General features: G+C 42.3%; 1 protein-coding gene across 2 annotated transcripts in view; it reads left to right on the top strand.

Annotated features, from left to right (window-relative positions):
* Nucleotides 1–423: 423 nt before the first annotated feature.
* marchf1 (membrane-associated ring finger (C3HC4) 1) overlaps nucleotides 424–14811 on the top strand; it is a 30858-nt gene continuing 16470 nt past the window's right edge. The window contains exon 1 of one of the 2 annotated variants that reach the window (XM_070553841.1): nucleotides 424–1188. In XM_070553841.1, coding sequence (XP_070409942.1) covers nucleotides 1102–1188 — 87 coding nt within the window. In that variant the 5' untranslated portion in view covers nucleotides 424–1101. The remainder of the gene's footprint in view (nucleotides 1189–14811) is intronic. The other variant, XM_015975852.3, reaches the window with a different exon arrangement.

Here is a 14811-nt window from a genome sequence, read left to right as displayed (position 1 = left end):
TCTTCCTGTTAAAAGGGAGTTTTCCTCTCCACTGTCGCTGCATGCTTGCTTGGTATGAGGATTGCTGTATAGTCACTGACACTAGTCAGTGACTTGATGCAATTTGCTGGGTTCCTTATATAGGAAACATTATTTCTGAATGGCTTAATGAACTGACCTGTTTATTATGTGAAGTGCCTTGAGACGACTCTTGTCGTGATTTGGCGCTATATAAATAAACTTGAATTGAATTGAAATTTACATGTAATTAAAAAACATTTTCAACTTTTTTGGGCGATCCTTTTTTTCAGTGCGGTTTCCTATTATATCAATCATAATCCCGATGACCTGGGGCAGGTTAAAATAGGATTACACACACACACACACACACACACACACACACACACACACACACACACACACACACACACACACACACACACACACACACACACACACACACACAGATGGCACTTACAGTTTATAAAGGTTTCTCCTTTTACGCACTGTGCCCATTTTGTAAAGTTAACCTGACAGAAAAAAGATGGCTTCCTAAAGAGTATGAGCGTAGCTGTGGAGCTGTGTGTGAGCGCTGTCCATGTGCAGAAGTTGTGTAAGCCTATTAGCCGTGCACCCCTGGTCAGAGGAGGAGATTGGGGTTAGTCTAAGCTCTAATCCTCATGGACCTTCTGCTTGTTACACAGCAAGAGCAACAAATTCCTGCCTCTGCCCCTTCAAGACAGTCAGATATTGCTCAGATGTGAGTTTGTTTACTGCTCCACTCCTCCACCCCATCTCAGCAGGAAGGCTGAGGTGTGGGAGGAAAAGGAGGAAACTCTGCTCACTGTTGAGTTGTATCCCAGTCGCCATGACGACCTCACACCCCAGCATCTTCATAGCTGTCTTCCTGTTGCCACAATGACCCTTTTTCGTCTTCGTTGCTCTTGGTGATCTGGATTGGATAAAGAAGAAAGATCCAGGTGTGGCATTTTATTTGTGTTGGAAACACCCTGTGGATGGGACAGACGATCCCGAGCAGGGAGGACTGGAGGAGGAGAGGACCGGACAGTGAGATGGGATTGCTCTGGGCGTAGCAGCGGATTGTTTCCTGGAAACAGCAGCATGCCGGTACAACAGATAACTGTGCTTCCAGCGAGAGAAACAGCTAGCAATGGCAAGAGCGCACCTCGCTCCAAAAACAAGAATGAGGTAAGATTCTGACCACAAAACTCTCATGAACTTTCCTTCAGATAAAGGATTTTTTTAGGTGAGAGTTTTAAACCGACTTGTTGAAATGTGGATCTGGTGAGTTTTAGAAAAGTTGTAATCAGATCCTGGTGACCGGAGAGGTTTGGGGCTTTCAAAAATCTACATTTTAGTAATAAGAAACAACCCACTTGTCATCATGAAATACTTCACAGCAGTCAAGGAATATCACAAACACAGAACGTTGTGTCACTGCCCCATCCTGTGCTGACTAGTCTCAAACTATCAGACATTTATTTAAAACTACTTCACATGTTCCTGCCTGATAACTGATGAGTCAGTGTGGAAAAAAAAAACTCCAGAAAATGGAAAATAAAAACATGGAAACTAGGCTTTAAAATGCACAAGTAACAGGAAATAGGTTAATGTGTTTATTACATATAATTAATTTGATTTGATGATAATTATCCAGAGCTGGAACGTGCTGATGCCTGTGTGTTATAACAAACACACATGATCACACGGTGTAGATAGTGTCAGGGCTTTTTCTTAAAACATCACTGCACTAGTTGAAATGCCTAAGTAGGTCAAACGATCACAGATTAAAATGTATTTTTAAACTGGCTTAGACGTGTCGCACATGGCAGAAAAACTAAAAATAACACCCTGTTGTCCTGATTTGGGGGTTAGAGTCTAATTTTCCTTCTTTACACGGTACGTCTCTGCTGTTGTATAAAAATACACCATAACTGTCAGTGAATGGATTGTTTATTGGGTTTTGCCCATGTCTGATTTCAAACACACAGACGTATGTTTGATATTATTGGTCCAAAATTAATATCTGCATATCTGCCTTAAAATATAACATTGGGAACTATCTGTATAGGTTTTCAGTCTTGTAATGGCCCAACTTTTATATACCGTATATATAATAGACATCAAACTCTTCAGCCAATTCTCCTCTCTCTCAAAATGTTAAAATATATTCTGAGATTTCTATTTGACACAATTGGTGAAATAGAAATTTGCCATGTGAAGGGCCAGATGACTAAACCAAAACCGATAATCTCCACCCAAGGCTTGCTTTTCTTATCTGAAGAACTTCATGAAGGCTTCATCACCACAGCTGCAAAATCCAGAAAAAATCTAATCTACACTAACCAGTACACACATCTCAGCTTGGGGAGAATGAGATTCAGCTGCTGTTGGAGACACACATATGGGACTTTCCTTTTACTGTTACTAACTTCGATTGAAGTAGTCATTTTGCACAGAAATGAAATGTAAGCATGCATGATCACTGTTAAAAATCCAACCTGCAATTTGTTTGGAGAGTTTAAAGTTTTAAGCCAGTTGAACGTTTTAACTTGCAAAATGTTAAGTTAATACAGAAAAGCAAGCACCTAAAAGTTGACTGAACTTAAAATTGTATTGCAACTGGTTGCTTTACTTTTTTAAGTTCACTGGACTTTTTTTTACAGTGTAGAAAATGTGTGTTAGTACATAAAGATGTGTTTTTCTTTTTTATGAGAGGGAGACAGCATATATCTTTGTGTGTGTGTGTGTGTGTGTGTGTGTGTGTGTGTGTGTGTGTGTGTGTGTGTGTGTGTTCCATCTGCTGACTTGACTTTTCACCTCCAACATGGGGACATTTTGTCACTGTGAGGACATTAGCCATGTCAGTTTTGTACTGAAACTCTAATTTTCCTCTGGGATTAATAAAGTATCTTTGATTGATTGATTTGATATACCTGTGTGTGTGTGTGTGTGTGTGTGTGTGTGTGTGTGTGTGTGTGTGTGTGTGTGTGTGTGTGAGAATTCTATATATATATTAGTATTTTTTTTTAAATCACACCGCCCAAGGCAGGGGCGTGCCCCTACTTTGGGTACCGCTGTTCTAAAGGGGTACAATCCACCTGCTGCCAGAGAATCTATGGTGTCAAACCATGTTCACACTGAATGTAGAACAGATGTGGTCTGGTTTCCACACAGCTTCTGCAAACACCAGAAATCATTGAGTCCAACCAGAGCATTCACACTGGCTGCGTTGCGTTGTGAAGACATGAAGCTCCAGAAGGTTGGAGTGAATTTTTTCTGGATGCTTCATGCAGATTGTTATGATGGTAAAAAGATGGCAAGAGCCAGACAAGAAGTGAGACATGTTTCAGCTAGATACTTTTCTTTTGTAAGTAATGACAAGGATATCAGTTCACTGTGTATGATGGGTCGCGTTATTTTTACATGTATATCTTTAAACATGTACTGTTTCAAATTTCTATTCATTTGGTGCTCTGGGAGCTGCTTTCTAGAGACATTCAGCACCTGACCTGCATTCGATGGGAATGTCAGTCCGTCTGGAAGCCGTACGGGAACCAGACCGGATCTGTTCTGCACCACTGGTAATTTTGACAAGAAATTTGAATTTAGTTTTAGTCTTAGCCTTTTGACTACAATTCAGTCATCCTATTTGTTTTAAATTTAGTCTTCATTTAATCGACTAAATCATAAGTAGTTTTCTTCTAATGAAATAATTTTCCACTTGTGTAAAGGAAATGTTAACTACAGCTACTTGAAACTGTAAAGAAAACTCAGATTTCACACTTTGAATCAATAAAACTAATTATAATTGATTCTATAACAATATTTATCGGAAAATTTCAAAATGAACATGGACAGTTTGAAATTAAGCCTCTCAATAATAATTAAATAAAAAATCTGTGTAATGTGCAGTAATATTTGTAACCATGACAGGAAATGACATCATACCATCAAAACATTCAAATGTATTACTCTCAAGGTCAACTAAAGGTAAGAATGGTTTCCAGGTGTATTTATTAGATTCTTTATCAGACTGATTGATCAAGGAGGGACACCTGGATGTTTCTCCTCACAAAAGCATCGCTAGAACACCGAACACTGATCTTACCGGCTGTAGCAGCTGCGAAAATAAAAATGATTAGACGACAAGGCGCGCTGCTTCATGGTTCGGTTCGCTGAGATCAAGCACCACTCTCCCACCCCACTGGCTGCTAACAACACTGTAACACTTGGAAACCCTCGATGTGTACTCATCATGCAAAAACTTATCAGATCGGCACATCTACTTTTACTCCCGTTAGACCATTAGAACATTTTTTCCCTTTAGACAGAACTTTTACCGTTATAAACATCAACATGACCTCTGGTCAGTGGTCGCTTGTTCAAACAGCGTTCGGCTCTGATCTCTAATTGGTTTATCTAGTCCCGCCTTTTCCATTTGCTGATTGGTTCTCTTTTTCCTGGTCGTCCCTCCTTTCCGTTTTCTGATTGGATTTTTGTTTCCGTCAGTTTTTGTTGTCTCTAATTCGTCAACGAAAATGTTGGTTAATATTTGTGATAATTTAGTCATTATTGGTGTGTATGTTTTCATTTTGTTTTAGTCTATAAAAATTCATCTGCCACGAAAAAAAATGTAGTCAAGGAAAACTCTGCTCTGCACTCAGTGTGAATGTGGGGTTACAGATGTTTTAGTCAAAGTTTATCTCAAAAACACCTCACTTAGTGTGACTTTTAGTTTATACGGTATCAAATTTAGCCTAAAATCTGCAAAATTGTCTTCTATAGGTCTTTTTTTCTTATTCAGTCAACTATTGCATCATCTGAAATTAAGTTGAATCCAGAGGTTACTTTTAGAGGCTTCATCAAAATACGTATTTGGCCAACAGCCTGACAAACACACACAATACCGTGAGAGAAGAAAATCTATTACCCGTGTTTTTACAGCAACCTCAGCTGCCAACGTTTTATTGTAAAATCTACTTCTTTTTTACTGTGTAAAACATCTTTCACCTTTTGATTTCTTATGGCAGATGTTGTTTATCTTGTCCTGTCATTCAAATTTATAATCTTTTATAAGATGTAACTAAATGATCATATCTGTTTTGATTTGTAAAATCAAACAAAGGAAAAAAACACCCAGCATAACAAATTAAACGTTTAAGATAAAAGTGTCTGCCAAATGCATTAACATCATTAACACAAAGTATCTTAAAACATTTTACTCATCTCCACTTTACTGAAAGTCAAATTCTGCATGTGACCAAATTAGAAGTGTGCAGATGCAAGGCCGCATGTCTGGTTTTAGAACCATAACACATCCCTCAGTCCATGCCATGGTGCCTAACCCACTTTGCACAAACATGCAGGTCTTCACACAGACTCACAAGCTTCTGCTGTGTCTCAGAGTCAGGGCGTTTGCAGAGGACCTCAGGCTCAGGTAGGCAGGAACACCTGATCATTACTCTTTGTTACTGTGCTGCACGTTATATTGTGGTTGTGAGAAATCTGACATGATTACAATGCTGCAGTGTTTTCCAGATGATTTGAGTTTTGTTTCTGTGCAATGTGCAAAACCATTTAGCCACACCACTCTGTAGACAACAGGGTCAACATTGTTGATCAAAAAGTATTACTTACAAGTCCAGTATCAACAAAGCTAGGTCACCATCGGTCCGTGATTACCTTTACTTCCCTCATATGTATGGTGACCATTTTTCCATTTCCAAAAAAGAGGACAGGGAATCTGTGCCTACCGATGACGTCAAACTATGGCAACGGCACACAAATTACATTGGGACCCATTTTTTTCCTGGTGTTCTGTTAGAGCACCTGGCTTAGAGCTAAACTTAAAGAGCAAGTCACCCCCTACAAGAAAATGAGTGCGTTTACATGCAGCCAGTAACCCTTTTAAAACCCGAATATTCACAATAACCCGGTTCCGCACGGCCATGAAAACACCGCCAAAAACCCAGATATGCTCATAACCGGGTTTTTAAAAACCCGGTTACTACACCTGGGGTAACCCTTTTCTAACCTGAATGTTTGGTCGTGTAAACGCATATCGGGATATCCCCATCAAAACGTGTGTTCTGCGCATGCTCTGTTCGCAAGGAATCTTGGTCTTTTGAGTAGCGAGACGTCTTGTATGCGCCAGAATACCCGGAAGTAAACAACAAGCTGGGAGCAACATGGCGAGTCGCGGCACAGTACCACACTTTTGGAGTGACGAGGAAACTAAAGCGCAAACAAACGCGGTCGCTATCTCTTCCGAACTGGGAAACATGTAGTTGTTTTCACGGATACCGGAACGAGAAGAACCGGAAATGACTCATATTGTGTCTGGACGTAGTCCACAGGTCCTGACGCTACCCCAATGTCCCATTTAAATCGGGTTATGTAAGTTAGGGGTAACTCTTTCTATTTATGCTTGTAAACGGGTTATTCTGATCAACTCAGAAACCCGAATACCGACCTTAACCCGATCATAACCCGGATATTGGCTGCATGTAAACGTAGTCACTTACTTCACCCCCACTTCATGTTTGAAAAATGCAATAAATGCTGCTGCCTGGCAGACCGAGAGGGTGGAGCTGCTAACACACACACACACACACATACATACACACACACACACACACACACACACACACACACACACACACACACACACACACACACACACACACACACACACACACACTCACACACACACACAAACACACAATGGCATTGTGACATCATAATGTACCAGCTAACATCATGGCATACCTCTTAGCTGAAAGTGATGGCAAATTTAAATTCAAATAGTTTAAAATCTTTCCCTGACGACGGCACAATGTGACAGTTTTAGGTAGAATATTTAAATTTTAACTGAGATGCACTGAAGTGCCAATTATTGACTACACGTGTCTACAGCACAATTAGATACTCGTTTATATAGTTTATCAGCAAAAAAAAAAGTTGATTTGGGGGTGACTTGCTCTTTAATGTCAGATTCTGCCAACAAATTGGCTCTAAAATCATTCATATGTTCGTTTTTTGCATATTTATTGCAAAATATAATTTTCTCTGCTGTTTTAGTGCTGCAACTACGCTGTATCAGAAATGATCATACCTTGCATATTATTATAGCATCGTTAAAGCTTCCTGTGCAGAGATTATTAAGAATGTGTTAGATGATCGGATCAATTAAAAAAAAGTCTGTCATGGTCTTCGTGGAAACTTTCAGGGAATCCATAGATAGTGGCTTTCAAATGTTTTTCGTTACTGACAGATTTTTGCAAGTTTAGAAAAGGAGCAGATGAGAGAGCATATCTAACAATTTGTATTTCCGTCAGACAATGTTAAAACATGTCAGTAATGTCCGAGGTGTTTTTACAAACACTCCTCATATATAATTAATGCTCCAGGCCAGGGTCTGAATTACACAGAGGCTCTGTATCATAATTTTTTCCCATGTCCAGATGTAAAGCATTCAGAATTGATGTCTGAGTGCAAAAAACAAGCCTCACAGTTTAAAAAAGTTCACAAAAATAAACAAAAGATGTATAAGCATCTGCTGCTAGACCTGCAGAAGAGAGAAAGAGAAGAAAAATACAACAGAACCAAGATATCACTGCACCAACAACAAGAGGATATTTAACTAACTACAAGTCCATACTTGTGAGAGCACCATGTGAGCACCTGTGTGCGTACATGTGCGTGTGTATGTAAGGTTTCTCTACAGGAGAGCCCAATAATGGGTGTGAGGCTACAGGTCTGCTTCCAAACTCGTGGAAGATGGAGGAGATCCAGGCGTCAGAGATCCAGAGGTCCCCTTGGAGGGTGGAGACTCCGGGGGGACCTAGCCTTTACATTAGCGACTGCCCACTACTGTACCCACGAGATCCACAAAACTTTCACGTGCAGTTTCTGTGTGCAATACTCTCCCACTGAGAAGGTTCTGAAGATTCTGACTCAAAAACCACTGATATCCTAAAAATAATATCCTAAAGTTTAAAATCAAGACTCTTGGTACTTTAAGTGTGTGGTGCCATAGTATATAGAGCCTAAATGTTCTCTACCAAACGTACCGCAATATTAAATAGTTAATGGAGCATGTTATTGTACATATTTAGTTACAGCTTATGTTTCTGCAGCAGCAGTGACAGATAAATGTTCATAATGAGTAACTGTGTCTTCTATTGAAATGAAGACTAGTGTGGACGTGACATCGAACACGTGGAGATGATGAGAGCAACACTTGCTTTGACTCACTGCTAATTTAAATGTGGCCATCAGAAAATCCCCTGATCAGCTTAGATGATGCAATCGCTCTCACTCTTGTTTATTCTGATGATTTACGCAGCACATTCTTGCATCAGCGCCTTTATAACTCCCAACGTACCCAAGTGGGTACAATAAAGACTGATAATGTGACAGAAACCCATGAAGAAGAAATTTGGACATTTTTAGTCTAAATGTTCCCATTTTTGCCATTTATATTTGCCATATACATAACTGTGCATACATATGCATATGATGTGGTTTCAGGTACTAGAAAGAGTGAAAACAAACACCAAAATGTCACAGATACTTCTTCTGATATCGGAGCAATAATAAATGATTTATTGTTCAGTATAAAACAAACACACGTAGTTCCAGAAAACTCTCATTGTCCAAATCTTCCAGACGTTTTCATATTTGTGTTTGTACTACTAATTTAAAAGCCTAGTCTCTCTGATGTTGCCTCAAACAGCAATGGTTGGACTGAAATTAATTTATTTTCATATTTTTTTTAAAATACCCATTAATGCAGATTGCCAATAATTCATATCAGACCCACATCCACTCCAAATGCAACCAAAATACCGCATGTATCAGAAAGAAAATCCACAAGTGAAAAATAATTTATAATTGAAAATAATTTATTAAGACCCGATTCAGTGAATGTTAAAACAAACACTGAACTGAGAGACTGAGCCAGTTAATTTCAGGGTCATAACGTGTTGAGCGAGTATTTATTATTTCAGATAATCTGAATGTTTTTGAACTTGTTCGTTGACATGTTTAATTTTGATTAGATGTAGACCGATTAATCAGCTGATGGATTTATGTTTACCATCTTTATGTTGTCCTTGTGATTACAGAAGAAGAAACAATCTTTGAGACGCTTCACATCAACAAAAAAATAATAATAATAAGATTAAAAATATCATCAAATTGGGAAAAGTTAAAAAAAAATTGTGATAAAAAAAATTGGTAACGCTGCCTTTTACAGTCCCCTAATTACTAAGTACTTACATGGTAATTACATATAAGTTATTACCATGTAACTCAGGTTCAATTCTAGTTTTTATTTTTATTAATCATTCCCAGTAAATACTGCTTTACACAATAATTACCCTTTATTACAATTATACACTTTAATTACACAACAATACACTTTAATTTACTATGTAATTACCATGAAAGTAAAAGAAAGCGATCCCAAAAAATTTTGAAGAAAGGGAACAAGAAAGTGAATAAGAGGTAATCCGTGGATCACAGGAAAGGCAGAATTGGTGGGAGGATCATCTAGTAAGTAAAGATAATTTATAAAGCACCTATAACAGAAAAAAATCCCAAAGTGCTTCAAAAAGAAGATCACATCAGAATTAAAAGAAAAAAGGACAATACAAACAAAAATATCACAAAAAATAAATATCTTTAAAATGAAAACAATTAAAATGATCATAAAACAAAAAAATTACAGATAATTAACAAAAGAATAGATGATAAAACAACCACAAAAGGGTAAAGCAAACATGGTTTTAAATAACAGTCTTTAGCTGCTCTTTAAAGGTGCTCAGACACCAGAAACCAATAAGACAAAAATTTCATTCAGAATGGGAAGAGCGATCGCCTCAACAACAGCTTACTGGAAACATTAATTTAGTTGGGGTTTTTAAACCCAAGAATGCTTTCTTATATATTTTAAAGTTCTTGTGAGTATTGCAAAACTCTTGCCTCTTTGATTTAACACATTCCTCTGTTATTCAGTCATGCTGACACACTCCTCTCTGATTGGCTACTTTTTAAAGCATTGCAGAGCTAAAATATTCACACCCAATAATAATGTGAACTCCAAAAGAAAAGGGTATTCTTTTTACGATACCTCATTATTATCGTCAGGTGTTGATTTAACACTTTGAAGTTTCAGAAATACTACAGGGGGACCACAATCCTGAGCCTTCCTGGTAAGGTCTTTTCAGGAGTTCTGGAGAGGAGGGTCCGTCGGACATTTGAACTTCAGATTCAGGAGGAGCAATGTGGTTTTGGTCCTGGCCGTGGAACACTGGACCAGCTCTATACCCTTAGGGGGATCCTGGAGGGTGCGTGGGAATTTGCCCAACCAGTCTACATGTGTTTTGTGGATTTGGAGAAGGCGTTTGACCGCGTCCCTCGGGGGGCCCTGTGGGGGGTACTCCGGGAGTATGGGGTACCAGGCCCTCTGATACGGGCTGTTAGGTCCCTGTATGACCGGTGTCAGAGCTTGGTCCGCATTGCCGGCAGTAAGTCGGGCTCGTTCCCAGTGAGAGTTGGACTCCGCCAAGGCTGCCCTTTGTCACCAATTCTGTTCATAACCTTCATGGACAGGATTTCTAGGTGCAGCCAAGGTGTGGAGGGCATCTGTTTTGGTGGCCTGAGGATCAGGTCTCTGCTTTTTGCAGATGATGTGGTCCTGTTGGCTTCATCAGAACGTGATCTTCAGCTTTTGCTGGAGTGGTTCGCAGCCGAGTGTGAAGCAGCTGGGATGAGAATCAGCTCCTCTAAATCTGAGACCATGGTCTTGATTCGGAAAAGGGTAGAAAGCCTTCTCGGGGTCAGGGAGGAGGTCCTGCCCAAGTGGAGGAGTTTAAGTATCTCGGGGTCTTGTTCACGAGTGAGGGAAAACTGGAGCGTGAGATCAATAGGCGGATTGGTGCTGCGTCTGCAGTGATGTGGGCGTTGTACCGGTCTGTCGTGGTGAAGAGAGAGCTGAGTCAGAAGGCGAAGCTCTCGATTTACTGGTCAATCTACAATCCTACCCTCACCTGTGGTCATGAGCTTTGGGTAGTGACCGAAAGAACGAGATCTTGGATACAAGCGGCCGAAATGAGTTTTCTCTGCAGAGTGGCTGGGCTCTCCCTTAGAGATAGGGTGAGAAGCTCGGTCATTCGGGAGGGGCTCGGAGTAGACCCGCTGCTCCTCCATATCGAGAGGAGTCATCGAGAGGAGTCAGTTGAGGTGGCTCGGGAAACTGGTCAGGATGCCTCCTGGACGCCTCCCTGGTGAGGTTTTCCGGGCACGTTCAACCAGGAGGAGACCTAAAGGTAGACCCAGGACACGGTGGAGGGACCATGTCTCTCACCTGGCCAGGGAACGCCTTGGGATTCCCCCGGAGGAGCTAGCCCAAGTTGCTGGGGAGAGGGAAGTCTGGGCCTCTCGACTTAGGCTACTGCCCCCGCGACCCGACTCCGGATAAGCGGATGAAAATGGATGGATGGATGAAAGTTTCAGAAGTGTTTTCAGTTCAGGTTTCAGATCAGACATTTAGCTGGCTGGATGCTAGAAACGCTACACCTTTCCACACTACATGAATATAAACAATTTAAAAACTGCAGCAAGTTGAACTTTTTTTCTAATATTTCATTATAAGTTCTGCAGGATGTCGTGATGCTTGAGTTCAAGATCAGACAGTTGAGATGAGATGATCGGCATCCCGGGAAGTTCTGGAAAAAGTGCATTAACGGGGCTTTAAATAGCAACACAGGACCGCATCATGTCCTTGCAGAAGGACAGCCCGCTAATGGGATTGTTGGTTTTAGCTGAGGCCATGATGAAGCTAAAGGACATGTGACTTCTGATGCTGTAATTACAGCTGCATCAGAAACAAGGTGCTTGGTTTAAATATCACATCTCTTTTGAATATTAAACTGTGATTTTATTGTTTAGTCTGTTGTTGTTTTTCAGTGAATCCACATTTCTAATGTTAAACCTGTATTAGAACTATTTGTAGGATAAATTACTGAAAATAAAGTCTTGTTTTAAGAACCAGGGGTCTCATTTATAAAACACCGAGTAGAATCCTTACTAAAACCGTACTTAAGCTCAGCAAAAAAAAAAAAAAAAAGTACTTACGCCAAGTAGGTTTGTGATCTATCAAACATGGAGTACGCACAGCTGCATGCAATCTCTGCTTTATAAATCACAACTTTCCTAGGAATGTGCTCAGCTGTTTTTTATCACTTCCCGCCCTCACCACGCCCACTTTCTACCATAAATGGTCAATGCAAAGTGCCTTGTAGATCTCATGCATATACATAAGCCGGCTCATTGCAGCATTTCACCATTCATTGCGTTTACATGCAGCCAGTAACACTTTTAAAACCTGAATATTCACAATAACCCGGTTCTGCAGGTCCATGAAAACACTGCCAGAAACCCGGATATGCTCATAACTGGGTTTTTAAAAACCCGGTAACTACACCTGGGGTAACCCTTTTCTAACCTGAATGTTTGGTCGTGTAAACGCATATCGGGATATCCCCATCAAAGCGTGTGTTCTGCGCATGCTCTGTTCGCAAGGAATCTTGGTCTTTTGAGTAGCGAGACGTCTTGTATGCACCAGAACACCGGAAGTAAACAACAAGTTGGGAGCAACATGGTGAGTCGCGGCACAGCACCATACTTTTGGAGTGACGAGGAAACTAAAGCGCAAACAAACGCGGTCGCTATCTCTTCCGAACTGGGAAACATGTTGTTGTTTTCACGGATACCGGAACAAGAAGAACCGGAAATGACGCATATTGCGTTTGGGCGTAGTCCATACGTCCTGACGCTACCCCAACGTCCGCATTTAAATCGGGTTATGCAAGTTAGGGGTAACTCTTTCTATTTATGCTTGTAAACGGGTTATTCTGATCAACTCAGAAACCCGAATACTGACCTTAACCCGATCATAACCCGGATATTGGCTGCATGTAAACGTAGTGAATAACCATGGCGACCGCAGATCAAGGAAGTGTAATTTCACAGAAGCAGAAATTTAGGTACTTGTGGAGACATGAAAAGGAAGTGCTTTTGCAAAACAAACAAGAGAAAATCCACAGAGTGGCACAGCATTGCTGAAGCTGTCAATGCTGTGAGTTCTTCGGAGAGATCTGTGTCGGATATTAAAAAAATTATCCGATCTGAAGGTGGATGCAAAAAAAAAGATGTTTTGCCACCGCCAGAGTGTGTGGCACCTCTGGAGGTGCTTGGGTTGCCTCGGGGGGTGGGCTGCTGGCGGTTGTGAGTGGGGCCCCTTGGGGATATTGGCGGCGGCCATGGGTCACTGCCTGGCGGCTGCAATACCCCTGGACGGGTCTGGGTGGGGGCCTGGGGGCTCGGGGTTTGGGGATGGCCGGCCCCGTGTGGGGATCTGGTCGGGGCCTTGGGGTCGGGTCCTGGCAGGTATGCTGCCGGGAAGAAGGCAGGAACATGCAGCAGTGCCAGGCCCGGGTTCGGGGGCCTCAGGTAGACATTGGCTCCTCTGCCGTTCCATCACAGGGGAGGGGGAGGTCCAGGAGGGGGAGGACCCAACCTTACCTGGATGTCCCATGTCTTATATATTCTGGAAGTTGTGCAAATGCAGGGGTGGGCATAGATATTCTGCTGGGGTGGGGCTGGGTTGGTGCCCTCGGACTCCGTGGGGCTCTGTAATGCTTTGGGCCCTGGCAGGATGGGCTGGGGTCTCCATGCCCTGGGTGGCGGTTTGACAACAGAGATGCCTATTGGGGCCAGTAGGGGAGCTGGCTCCCTGGAGGGCTAAACCTAACCAGCCATTCCTCCCCATCCCCGCATATTTCTCTCCTCCTGCACCCTCACATCATCACACAAACATACACATAGGACCTTGGAGGGTGGGCAAGTCAGGGAGTGCGGGTATGGACCCCATTTCCGCATTCCTGTGGCAACCTGCCCCCCAATTTTGTTTGCACCTTATACACTTCCACAGACAACATTCCACACAAACACACACTTAGGGCCTTGGGAGTGAGCACAATCAATGGCATTTGGCAGGGGGATATTTCAGCCTCCTCCCGAGTGCCGGTGCCCACTTCCAATTTTAAACCGCACTTACACACTGACGGCTGGGGGTGTAAGTGGGGTGGTGCGGTGACATCAGCTGGTATAGGTCGGATGATGCCCGCACTGCCCACTCACCACAGCCATGGAATACACCTCATGATCACACAACACTATATTGGAGCAGGTGGAAGGAGACTAGGGGTCTTAGCCACCTCTGTTGTCACTGGGCTTCCTGGGGCTGGAGGCTAGGAGGGAGATCTGGCCGTCTGGTTGGGGTCTGGGGTGGTGGGTTGCTGTGCTCAGCGTTGAGCGGGGGAGCCTGCTCATCAGCACCCCAGCAGAAAGGGTCAAACTCTGGTTGCCGGTGATGGTTGTACCCAATGTGCAGCAGTACCGGGACCAGAGTGAATAGGGTGTGTATGGGGAGCATGAGTGGGTGTCCGGCGTGCATTTTTGTAAGTCTTGGGTTGTATGTGCATGTGTGAGCATGAGGGAGGGAGTGTGTGATTGTGTTTGTGTATGACTGTATATGTCAGGTGGGGCCTTTGACTCCTCCCCTCTCCTGGAACTTCTCTTGATGATATAGATCTTTGTCCCCCCTCCCCCTGCCACACCTGGTGTGAGGGGTTGTGCCATGGTCTGCCTGAGTGTTCATGGCAACCGGGTCTGAGGGTTTAAGATTTTGGCATCTGCCTGATAGATCCCGGTGGCTGCCTGGTGGGGTCTGGGTCCCTG

The sequence above is a fragment of the Nothobranchius furzeri genome, chromosome 7 (assembly GCF_043380555.1).
Source record: "Nothobranchius furzeri strain GRZ-AD chromosome 7, NfurGRZ-RIMD1, whole genome shotgun sequence".
Classification (NCBI taxonomy): Eukaryota; Metazoa; Chordata; class Actinopteri; order Cyprinodontiformes; family Nothobranchiidae; genus Nothobranchius; species Nothobranchius furzeri.
The sequence above is the reverse complement of the archived record's forward strand: the minus strand, read 5'-3'. Positions and strand labels throughout refer to the sequence as shown.